Source organism: Eschrichtius robustus, chromosome 2 (assembly GCF_028021215.1).
Source record: "Eschrichtius robustus isolate mEscRob2 chromosome 2, mEscRob2.pri, whole genome shotgun sequence".
Classification (NCBI taxonomy): Eukaryota; Metazoa; Chordata; class Mammalia; order Artiodactyla; family Eschrichtiidae; genus Eschrichtius; species Eschrichtius robustus.
In genome coordinates, this window is record NC_090825.1 from 56,821,752 (window position 1) to 56,834,890 (window position 13,139).

Consider the following 13,139-nt stretch of genomic DNA (forward strand, 5'->3'; position numbering starts at 1 on the left):
CCAAAATGTACAAGTTGCTAGGAGAACCATGGATTTATATGAACAAGTCCTGCAAGAGACTTAAAAAAAAAAAAAAAAGACAAAACTGGCTGAGTTAGGGAAATTCTTTGGTTTCGGGTCACGTTCCTGCTGTCGGCAGTCCCGGCTGGTTTGCTCCGGGCGTGCTAGAGGTCAGCGGCCTCGGCCGAGGACTTGGTGCCTGGGTCTCGCGCAGCTCCCGGGGCTCTCAGGCGACAGGGCGTTTCCTCCTTTTCCGGCCTCGGAAAGTTTTGTTTTGGTTCTTAATTCCCTATCAAGAAAAGGCACCCTGTTGACCATTTCTCAGCGTCTTCTCCTGTTGGCTAGAGGCCAAGTTTCCCCCATTCCAACTTGCACCGACTTGGGAACCTTCGAGATACTCGAAAGCTCAGGAAGCGAGTCTTGCGAGGAGGAAGAGAGAGGGCAGCCTGGCTGTGGGTTCCACTGTTCCTGGCCGGCCCCTCTCTTCGCTCCGTCCCTGAGCCAGTACCCATCGCACACGCGAAGGATGAGAACAGTCTCCCGGGTGACTGCTCCGGTACCGGGTTCTCCACCGTTCCCAAGGAAATGCTCTTTCTCGGACGTGCCCGCGCTGGGGCGGGAGGGAGCGGACTAAGACCCGGCAATGAGGCTCGGGGCGCATGCGCAACCCAGCCTAGGCGTTTGAGTGTTCGCTCTGCAGCAGCGGCCGCTAGGTGGCGCATGCGTCCTGGAGGGTGCGGGCCGGCCTCCGGGAAGAAGGCGGCGGCGGCGGCGGCGGCGGCGGCGGCGGTAGCGGCGGCAGCGGCGGTAGCCGCGGCGGCGAAAGGCGGGGGCGCCGTGGGGGCCGGGCCAGTGTTTACGGAGCGGCGGGAGGGCGCGGACGCGGAACCCAGCGCGGCGGCGGCACGATGGTCATGGCGCATTTCGTTGAGAATTTTTGGGTAAGAGAAGGATGTTGGACATTGTGTGGGTTTCGGAGTCCGAGGGTTTCTGCGCCTGACCTCGGCCTGCGTGCGCTTCGGGCGGCGGCGGCGGCTCCGCGGGCAGGGCCGGCGTCCTCCGACCGCCGCCTGCTGCGTCCCGCCTGGATGAAACCCGTCGGGCGATTTGCTGGCTTGCCGCCCTTGCGGGGGGCGGGGGCTGTCAGCGCGGCCCCTCAGCCCGCGGTGGGGACGCCGAGGGGCCGCCCGCCGCCCGAGCTGGGACAAAGCGCCGGATGGGGCGGGAGACGGCACCCGGCCCCGCCGGAGACTCCGGGCGCCCGGCGCGCTCCGCGGCTCGGACGCGGACGACGGGCCCGCGGCGCGGCCGCCCCCGGCTGCGCGCTGCCGGCGAGTGCGGGCTGGAGCCGGGCGGAGGGGCTCCCCTCATTCCCGCCCCGCAGGCCCCCATCTTAGCCCTTTGGTCCCCCACCATTCCCCCACGAATTCCCGTGCGGGCTTGGGCTGGATCAGCACTTCCTCTCGGCCTCGCAGCTCGGCTCGTTGGTCTGCGCCCAGGACTTTGCCTCTGGGCCTGTTCACAAACCGTATAAAAGTTGAATTTAGTGGACTGGATTCCTTGGGCTTAAATGCGCCGATACGTCTCCCTGTTCCCCGTACTCCTTCCCCTTCCTCATTCTTTCCACACTCTCCTTTTAACTCAGTATTAGCGTTAGGTGGTTCTCTGAGAATGAGTTCCCAGTCTCCCTGTGGAGTGTTTTTCTGCAGTTATTGTTTGCTGTAATGGGAAGCACAGTTCAGCCATGTACAGGAAAGTAATATGTGTACTCAGGTATCTCAGGAATCCCATTTTATGGCTTGACAGTTGCGAGTGCCACAATTCCATTTTAGTTAAGACGTAGAAATATTTAAAGTGGTACTCTTTCAGTGAATAAGGTATGTCTTAAGTTCTTAATTTCTGAGTGTTTCAAGCATGGTCTTGCTTAGTAATGAAACCAGTTCATAATTATTTGTCTTGAATGTTCCTTGTTTTCCACAATCGACATAAATACTAGACGTTAGGGTGTTTTTTTCTTTTTTAAACAGATTTATTGAGGTACAATTCACCTGCCGAATAATACACCCATTTAAGTTAACAATTCAAGGATTTTTCGTATGTTCATAGAATTGTGCAAATGTCACCACGCTCTTAGAACAATTTCATCATCTCAGGAAGAATACCAGTGTTCATTAGCAGTCTCTCTACATTTCCTTTTTGCCTCAGTCCTAGGCAACTAATCTATAGATTTCTGCCTATGTAGATTTGTCTGTTCTGGACATAATCATATAGATGGGTTCATACATGTGGTCCTTTGTGACTGGCTTCTTTCACTTAGCATGTTTCCAAGGTTCATCCAGGGTGTAGCATGCAGTACTTAATTCCATTTTATGGCCAAATAGTGTTCCATTGCATTGTGTGGGTGTGTGTGTGTGTGTGTGTCTCTCTATATCTGTCTATCTATCTCACATTGTATTTATCCATACATCAGTGGTAGACATTTGGTTGGTTGTGCATTTTGGCTATTATGAATAATGCTATGAACATTTCTGTACAAGTTTTTATGTGGCTATATGTCTTAATTTCTTCTGGGAATGGAATTGCTGGGTCATATGGTAACTCTCTGTTGAACGTTTTGAGGAACGGCCAAACATTTTCCAAAGTGGTTGCGCCATATTACAATCCCGCTGGCAATGTCTGAGGTTTCCAGTTTTTCCACGTGCTGGACAACACTTGTTGTTATCTTTTTTATTGTAGCGGTTGGGTGTGAAGTAATATCTCATTGTGGTTTTGATTTACAATACATGATTTTGTAAGTATTTTCTCCCATTCTGTGGGTTGTCTTTTTCACTCTTTTGATGGTGTTCTTTGAAGCACAGAAGTTTTTAATTTTGATGAAGTCCAATTTGTCTAATTTTTCTCTTACCACGTATGCTTTTGTTGTCATACCTAAGAAGTCTTTCCTAACCCAGGATCACAAAGGTTTATTTCTATGTTATTTCTATGGATTTTGTATGTAGTTTTCGTTCTTACATTTAGGCTTATGATCCATTTGAAGTTAATTTTTGTGTACGGTGCTGGCAGAGGTACAGCTTCATTTTTTGCATGTGGGTCTAGTTGTCCCAGCACTATTTGTTGAAAAGGCTCTTCTTTTTCCATTGGATAGTCTTGGCACTCTTTTCAAAAATTAGTTGACGATAGATGTATGAGTTTATTTCTGGATTTTCATTGGTATCCCATCATCTATCCTTATGCTAATACCACACTGTTTTGATTACTGTAGCTTTGTAGTAAGTTTGGAATGGGGAGGTGCAAGTGCTCCAACTTTGTTCTTCTTTTTCAAGATTATTTTGGCTCTCCTGGGTCCCTTGATTTTCTATATGAATTTTAGATTTAGCCTATTGATTTTAGACTTCAGGTTTTACAATGGCAATTTGTAAAACTTCTATAAGGATTACTTAAAATTTGGTGTTGTTAGAATGTTTTGTATTTTTTTTTAATTAATTAATTTATGGCTGCGTTGGGTCTTAGTTGCTGCACACGGGCTTTCTCTAGTTGCAGTGAGTGGGGGCTACTCTTTGTTGCAGTGTGCAGGCTCTAGGCTTCAGTAGTTGTGGCACGTGGGCTCCGTAGTTGTGGCTCGCAGGCTCTAGAGTGCAGGCTCAGTAGTTGTGGCACACGGACTTAGTTGCTCCGCGGCATGTGAGATCTTCCAGGACCAGGGCTTGAACCCGTGTTGCCTGCATTGGCAGGTGGATTCTTAACCACTGCACCACCAGGGAAGTCCTGTTTTGTATTTTTGGATGCATGAATGTGTTTTTGAAGTTTGCTAACTTAATTCAAAATTGCACATTAACATTTTAAGGTTATCTTTTGTTTTGTGTTCATTGAGTTTTGAACATAGCCTTTTTTGACGTTTTGGCTATTTTATGAATAATGCTTTATGAACATTTTTTGCAGGTTTTTGTGTGCCCCTTGTTTTCCCTCTTAGTAGAGGCATGGAAATAAATTTGGTTATCTGAAATCTAGAGAGAATCCCAAGTCTAGTTTGTGTTTTAGTGTTTGCCTTCACTTCCAATATTGAGTACAAATAGTTAAAATATACTGCCTTTTATTTTACTTCCTGGTTGGGGGTGAAAGCTCTAAATTGGACCTTAAAAAGCTCCAAAGGAGGGCTAAATGAATTAGGAAACTCTGGGAACTAAATAACTTCTCAGAATTTGTTAGATGTCTCTTTTTTTTTTTTAGATGTCTCTTTAAGACAACTTAAAATTTTACCTATTTCTGAATCATTTATAAAAAATTTCTTAAAATAGAGAATTTGTAATATTAATTTCACTTTTCTCCCCTAATGTTTAAAGTGGCACTGTCAAAACAAAATAAAACTTGTCAAAGTGAGTTAATGGGAACCTTTAAAGTTTTAGGTTTCTAACCAAACAAGCTGTTAATTGTTTTTTTCCCTACATATAAAAAGACAGATCTTTTTGTTGTGGCATTTTGTTAGAGGAAAATTTGAATCATTCAAACTCTCTTCAAGTTCTTTTGAAAGCAGCACATGCTGCCTGCTTCTTTGTAGTTTTTCTTAAAGTAAAACTATATGCTACATTACAAATTCCTTTACCTTATACTATACTTTGAAGAAAAAAAATATCCCAAACTTCCTACACAGCAGGTGTTTTGTTGCTGATAAGTCAGTTTTTGCCACAAAGTATAGTGTCAAAAAGATAATCAAGTTGAAAATGTTTTTCTTTCTATTAAAATTGGACAGCAAAAATAATGTTGATAACAGAAATCCACACTGTTACCTTTAATATATAAAAACAGTTAGTCCTTCAAAAGATTATTTAACTTCAAAAAGGTATTGACAAATATTGCGCTGAAGAAGTTTCTCCATCTGCTGCTTCTTTCTCAAAGAGTCAAATGCTAGTTTATAATACTCTTGATTATATATGTCAGCCTTACAGTATAGCGATTAAAATGGCTTTATATATTTTTATATAAGTCCAAATTATTTAATTCAAGAGTTAAAAAGATTTTTTTTAAGGAATGGATTTCATAGCGATAATTACTTAAGGGGAAAAAACAAGTGAGCACAGCATACCTGATTTAAATACCTTGTAAACTTCATTTTACATAGTAATCCCAATCTATATAAGATATAAAGTATTCCCCCAAAGATACCAAGTATTCTTTAGCATACATCACATTGTAATGAAGTGACATTTTTAGTTAGGTGACTTTTTCCAAAGATCTCCATTCAGCACATCAAGAATGAATGAATAACAATTACCTTAGGTATTTTTGTTCTGAAGTTTTTCCTTATTTCTTTTTTCTTTTTAAATTTCTTTTTCTGATTAGCCAGTACAGAAGCCTCATACCATTTATCTATTGATTTCACTGGTATTGTCATGCTTTACTTTTAAATAAATTCAGAGCACTAAGGTTATACAGTTCTCTCTTGGTATCCTTGGGAGATTGGTTCCAGGACCAATACCAAAATCTGCATGATGCCCAAGTCCCTTATATAAGAGGCATAATACTGTATATCCAAAATTTGATCTGTCATTACATGGATAAACTGGGAGGATTAAAATGTTTTTAAAAATCTGGAGTTGCTATTAATAGGACTTTGGAATGCAAAACATTATTATATTTTTGCTTGGTTATTTAGTCGAAATTTAGTATCCTACATGAGAGACTAACAGCCCCCCCACACACACACACATATTCTTTGGGGTTTTTTATCCATATAAAAATTTTAAAATACACATCTTTAGAAAATTAGTTGAGGCGACCATAGAAACCCAGAATATAGACTTTTTATTACTTGAAATTTCCAAATATTGTAGTTTGGGGTACCTGCTTAGGATCTGATCCCATCAGATGATATACTAAAATTTTTAAAGTGTGTAGGTTTGTATGTTTACATATATAGAGTAATTAACCAATTTGCAAAATTTACATGGCTTAGTATTTAAAAGGTGCAAAAGGGAATGTAGTATAAAATCTTCCTTTTATCCACCCACCAAGATCTCTCAAAAGGTAATCACTGTTACCAATTTCTTATGTAGCTTTCCAGAACTAACCTCTGTATATACAAGCAAATAACATGTTAAAATGTGTTATTGTATAACTGTTAGCCAGTTAGCCATGCCCAAACTATTTTCAACTGCAACAAGCTATGAAAATTCAAACTACAGATTCATCTAACTTGGTTCAAATAGACTTGACAGGTAGATATTATAAAACTATAGTATTTTATTTAATTTATTTTTATTATTTTAAAATTTTATTTTTGGCTGCGTTGGGTCTTCGTTGCTGTGTGCGGGCTTTCTCTAGTTGCGGCGAGCGGGGGCTACTCTTCGTTGCGGTGCGCGGGCTTCTCATTGTGGTGGCTTCTCTTGTTGCAGAGCACGGGCTCTAGGTGCGTGGGCTCATGGGCTCAGTAGTTGTGGTACTCGGGCTCAGTAGTTGTGGCTCGCGGGCTCTAGAGCGCAGGCTCAGTAGTTGTGGCGCACGGGCTTAGTTGCTCAGTGGCATATGGGATCTTCCCAGACCAGGGCTCGAACCTGTGTCCCCTGCATTGACAGGTGGATTCTTAACCACTGCGCCATCAGGGAAGCCCAAAATTATAGTATTTTAAATGGAACTAAATATTATTGTCAGGCCGTTAGGTGTTTTTTGGGGGGGGCGTGGGTGGTGGAAGGGTGTTTTTGTTTGTTTGTTTTTGCCTTAATCATTGAAATTAAGAAATTGATGCTGATTTAGTGTGCATAAGTTTAATTTAGGGGAAGGATTTTAGAGGATTGATATGGAGTGATAAAAATTTGCTGTCTGGGTTCTTTTCCAGCCCTACAGACTAAATCCTAAAGGTTCTAATCCTTTCAGAACTACTTAAATTATTTTGGCAAAGGCATGGGAGAAGAGTATGCTTTGTGTCATCCTGCACTTTTGATTACTATAAGCCCTTTGGAAATACATATTTTATACACACACACACACACATATTTTGGAAGTAATTTTTTGAGTCATGGGATATCCTGAGATTATCCATCCTGATTTTATAATTCTCAAACAGTTAACAGAAGCACCCTAAGAAGTTTGTATACAAATACAATGGCATGGAGACATACGGAAAAAGGAATAAAGGCTTGGCTTTCAATTTATCTAGTGTGGAAGAATGAAAAGATATTTGAATTGGAAGAATTTTAGTAGGAATCTGGTTCAGAGAGATAAGCAAAAATTGGTCAGATGTTAGGGAAAACAAAAGCAAAACAGTAATGGAGACCTGTAATTACAGTTGACCCTTGAACAATGTGAGGGTTAGGGGTGCTGACCCCTGTGCAGTTGAAGATCAGAGTATAACTTATAGTTATTATAGTTGGCCCTTCCTATCCATGGTTCCCCCATAACCGCGATTCCACATCCGCGGATTCAAGTAGTACTGTAGTACTTACTGTTGAAAAAAATCCACGTGTAAGTGGACCTGCGCAGTTCAAACCTATGTTGCTCAAGGGTCAGCTGTCTATCTGTTGATAAAGAGACTAGAGAATGTTGCTGGAATGGCCAGAGGCAGAGAGGATTAAATTGGGAAGTGATTAGTGAACTGTGTGATGAAGTTGAGGTACACAATTCCCTCATTTCCGTCATGCCCATGCTCCTTAGTGGAATTGCAGGAGTAAAATTATGGAAGATATGACAAGCATGTTTGCTTGACTTTAGGGAAAAGATAGGAAGGTACAATGTAAGTAAAGCAAATTGGTGGTGCTGGGGCCTTAAGTAAGAAGTGTTAGTTTTTAGTTGGTTGAAATAACAGCCAGTGAAGATGTTTTTCTTTTTTATTTATAACTTTTTATGTGATAGTTAAAACACATAAGAAAATAAAAATTATCTAAAGCCTTTCACTCTGTCCTCTAAGATTTTCTTTGGAAATGTAAAATTCAAAACAGGTTCTACTATATAGTTCTGTATCTTGGTAATGTCAAATGATATTAACATCAAAGCATTTTTCTCATGTGATTAAGGATTCTTTGAAAATATTTTCAGTATAGGTTTCATGGAATGGATAAGATGTAATTTTTTTATAGCATTCCCCTTTTGGACATTTAGGTTACTTACAGTTTTGTTTTTTCCATTTATGAATTATGAGGACTGGAGATTTAAGTATTAACGTGAACAGAATGTCAGATTAAGAAGGTAGCCTTGTGTGTCTTTCCAAGCATAGATTGAAAAGTTTTTGAGAAAGCTGAAATTGTTGTTTTATTTTATTTTTCATTTTGAAAGTAATGAAAACTACATTTATTTACAGAATATTACAGAAAATTTGCAAGATAAAAGAAAACATTAGCTCAAAACTATTTGCTTCTGCTATTTTTGTTGTGTGTATATGGTATCTTTTTAGATGGCTTGAAGGGTTTAACTAATTGGAAGAGCTGAGTTGTAATTTAAAAGATTAGGGAGGAGTATTTGAGGGGTGAGAAAATGATTTTTTTAAGTAATAAGATTTGTTTCCTTCACTCAGTGGACAGATGTGTTTGAGTAACTTTTGTTGTGACTGCTGAGCAATGTTCATTCTACGTTTTAATCACTGTTTTCTGCTTTAGCAATATCTTGACAAGAGCTCTGAAGAATAGTTTTAGTGATCTTGTGTGAAAATTTTAATACATAAATAGAACATTGATTAGAAGAGATTCTAACTTGTGGTTGAATGTCCTGTTTGCCTGTAGAAAAACTGTGTGCATGTATTTTATTCTTTTCTTCCTAGCAGTTTTCAAGGCAGAAACAGACCTGGAGGGCTGTCATTGCATATTTGTTGAATTCCTATCAAAAATGTCTAGAAGATTCTTCACTAGAGGGGCCATTCTTCAAAGCAAAAAAATATCTCCAGAATTAGTTAAATGTTTCATCATGTTTTTCAGAGAAGGCAGGATAAAGTGAGATTACATCAGGCACACATTAATGATATTTTACAGTGACTTGTCCAGGGTTACCTAATAAATGTCAGTAAGAGCTAGAGTAAAAGGAAAATGTAGAGAGGTAGGAAATGATGATATTTATTTATTTATTTTTGAGGCAGCTTAGAGTTGAGAGGAAGCTTAGGCATGTTATTGCTGTTCACATGATAGTACCTCCTGACCCTTCTTTTCTCCTTCCAAAAAAATTTTTTTTTGATTAAAAAGGAAACGAGGTAAAATCAATGTTTTAATGAATAGCCCGGTTATACAGTGTACACACTTAATCTTTTGCCTATTTTTCTAGTTCTCGGACTTATCAAAAGTGAAGAATATCCATGTTTTTAATTTTAGTGCTGGATTTACTGTTGCCCTTAAAAGTTCTTTGAAGGAGAAGTTTCAAAGCCTTAATTAAAATCTATGGGATTTATAGTTTTGTGCTTTTACACTATTACTTTCCGTGGCTCTCTAAAACCCAGATATGTTAACAGTTCCATTTTCATTAAAATAGGAATTTCATAGCATTGTTAATAGAGGAGTGCATTTTTTTCTTCAAGTGGAAATATTTTGTGTTTTGATTGCATTTTATGTCTATTAAAATGTTTTTAAAGTATAAAGTTATAAGATCAACCAGAAAAAGATGTTTTGAGTTACCAAAATAGATTTGATGACTTAAACTTTTTAACTTGAAATTTCAAGGATATCTCACTTGTAGACTCTATATTAGACCAGAAGAAAATCGGTACATTATTAGTGACTTGGTGACCTTACTTATAACTTAGTTATCTTTTCAGTTAAATTTCACTTTAATTGATAATTTAGATGCAAAACAATATGCATAACATGATCTCATTTTCATATTAAGCAGTAACATATTTCTGTATGTATGCAAAAAGGAATCTGGACTGATACACATCAAACTGGTAATTGCAGTCATCTTACTTCAATTAGAGTATTTAGGGGACACAATAGGTACTAAGTTTGTGTTCTCTTAAAGGACCTGTGTGATTCTGGATTTCCATCTTTAAAGGATAATGAAACTTTTTTTTTTCCACTTCATGTTAGGAATTATTAAAAAGATTTTTACACCTGTTTATATTGGATTATAACAAGATTTTATTTAGCTCAAGTCACATTTGGGAAACTTTCTATGGAAATGCTACCTCTTCACAAAGTGCATTGCGATTGGCAGAGACAAGATCCTATCTTGGTGTAAACCTTCATTGTAATTGTCCTCCTTGGGTCAGCAATGGTGTTAGTAGCTGTTTTTGTCAGTTAATACTGAAAATTTCCCTGCTAGAATTTATTGATTAAAAAAGATAAAATATTATTTATTTAACTTTTTTGACAACTTTATTGAAATATATTTTGTGAACCATACAGTTCATCTTTTAAAGTGTATAGTTTAGTGGTTTTGGTAATGTTCACAGATACGTGCAAACCATCATCCTAGTCAGTTTTAAATTACCTCAAAAATTTTCATTACCTCAAAAAGAAATCCCATACCTTTTATCACCCCATGTCTCACCTTCACCCCATCTCAAGCAATACACTAATCTACTTTCTGTTTCTATAGATTTCTCTATTCTGGACTTGAATAGGAGGGGAATAGGAGGGGAATCATATAGTATGTGGTCTTTTGTGATTGGCTTCTTTCTCTTAGCATAATGTTTTCAAGGTTCATCAATATTATAGCATGTATCGATATTTCATTTCTTTTTTATAAATTTATTCATTTTATTTTATTTTTGGCTGCGTTGGGTCTTTGTTGCTGTGTGTGGGTTTTCTCTCGTTGGCGGTGAGTGGGGGCTACTCTTCGTTGTGGTGCGCTGGCTTCTCATTGCGGTGGTTTCTCTTGTTGCGGAGCACGGGCTCTAGGCGCGTGGGCTTCAGTAGTTGCAGCATGTGGGCTCAGTAGTTGCAGCATGTGGGCTCAGTAGTTGCAGCATGTGGGCTCAGTAGTTGTGGCACGCGGGCTCTAGAGCGCAGGCTCAGTAGTTGTGGCGCATGGGCTTAGTTGCTCCGTGGCATGTGAGATCTTCCTGGACCAGGCTCGAACCCAAATATTTCATTTATTTTATGGCTGAATAAATTCCAGTGCATGGGTATATCACATTGCTATATTTGTTAGTTGATAAACATTTAGGTTGTTTTCACCTTTATTATGAATAATGCTGCTATAAACATTAGTATACTGATTTTTTTGTGGACATACGTAATTTCTTACATGTTGATTAAGCTAATGAATATGCTAGCTGAAAATAAGCTCATCACTGATGAGTAAACACCTGCTCTTAAAAATCTAGCTATTCAGGTTTGGATTTCTTTTTGGTGTTCTAAAATTGATTGCAGTGATGGTGGCACAAGTCTGTAAATATACTAACATTTTTTGCATTGTACACTTTAAATGGCCAAATTGTATGGTGTGTGAATTATATCTCAATAAAATTGTTATTAAAAAGAATAAAAATTTGATCAGAAGAAGAAAAAATATTGGCCATTGATAATCAAGATTTTATATCAACAATTGTAGTGTACTTGGGAGAAAATTGCATTTTGCAACTGCTTGTCAGTATAGCTTTTAGCTCTGTTACTCCTGTATTAAAGACTTGACTTGTTTATTATTTTTTTTATTAGAAAGTTAACCTATGCTCATTATTCCATTTTCCAGAAATAATTTGCTGTTAATAGTTTGCTGTATATGCCTTCAGATTCTGTTTGTATGAATATATGCAACCTGTTATTTTTTCAATGGAAATGAAATTTTATGTATACTGTTTCATACCATGGTTTAAAACAAAATTTATTGAAGCACATTTTACATATCATAAAATCTACCCAATTTAACTTTACTGAGTGGTGCAGCCATCATTAATTTTGAACATAATCATCCTCCCAATAATTAGATCCCTCATGCCCATTGACAGTTAATGCTCTTTTCTACCCTCAGCTCTAGGTGGCCACTAATCCACTTTCTTTCTCTATAGATTTGCCTATTCTGAACATTTCGTATAAATGGAATCATACAATATATGGTCTCTTGTGTCTGGCTTCTTTCAGTTAGTAAAGTTTTTATGAGGTTAATCCATAAAGTCATGTGTCAGTGTTTGTTCCTATTTATTGCTGATTTGTATTCCATTGTGTGGGTCTACCTCATTTTGTCTCTCCATTCATCAGTTTGGGACATTTAGGTTGTTCCCAACATTAGATTATTTTTGGCTTTTATGAATAATTGCAACTTGCTTTTTTTTCTCACTGACATTATGTATATCTGGGCAGATTTAAGAAATTAATACTTTAAAATGTACTGCAATTTTTTTTTACTGCAATTAAAAAACACTATGTATTTCATTGTAGGATATACTATCATTTGTTTAACCAGTAATGTTAATGGATGTTTTTGAGTTCTGTTTTTTCACAATTATAAACAGTACTGCAGTGAATATTTTTCCACATTTATCTTTGTATGTGTGTTTTTGTGGTATAGATTTCTAAAAGTGGAATTGCTGGATTAAAGGGCGTGCACATTTACAGTTTTAGTAAAATATTGAAGACCAGAAAACATCTTTAGTTGTAATTCTTTTTGATAATAAAACTCTGTCGTCAACTTACTTGTACATTTGTATATTTTAGTTAGCCAAGAAAAAGCAAGTTCTACTTGCTTGAGTTAACAGAATATGTTAAGAAAAAAAAATTTTGAGTCGAAAATGATAAACTTGTGGTTACCAAAGGGGAAAGGTGTGTGTGTGGGGGGATAAATTAGGAGTTTGGGATTAACATACACACATTACTATATATAAAATAGATAATCAACAGGACCTACTGTGTAGCACAGGGAACTATACTCAGTATTCTGTAATAATCTATATGGGAAAAGAATCTGAAAAAGAATGGGTATATGTATATGTATAACTGAACCACTTTTCTGTACACCTGAAACTAACAGAACATTGTAAATCAACTATACTCCAATATAAAATAAAAATTAAATTAAAAAAAAAGAAAATGATAGGAACATATCCACTTCAAGGTCTAGGGTGATAAAATGGATATGTAATTCAGAAATATTTCCTGTTATTTTACTTGTCTTTGAATTAGACTAAAAACATTGATGGCTATTAAAAAAATGAATAGAACCTACATGGGGGTACTTTTAGTTAAAAAAAACTGGGTAATCTCAAATGGTGACAGAAATATGAGTTACGATTG

The 13,139-nt window shown here is 38.0% G+C and overlaps 1 protein-coding gene across 1 annotated transcript in view; it reads left to right on the forward strand.

The window, feature by feature from the left end:
* Positions 1-851: 851 nt before the first annotated feature.
* The window catches only part of FCHO2 (FCH and mu domain containing endocytic adaptor 2), a 112,475-nt gene continuing 100,187 nt past the window's right edge, over positions 852-13,139 (forward strand). The window contains exon 1 of the mRNA XM_068535493.1: positions 852-941. Coding sequence (XP_068391594.1) covers positions 909-941 — 33 coding nt within the window. The 5' untranslated portion in view covers positions 852-908. The remainder of the gene's footprint in view (positions 942-13,139) is intronic.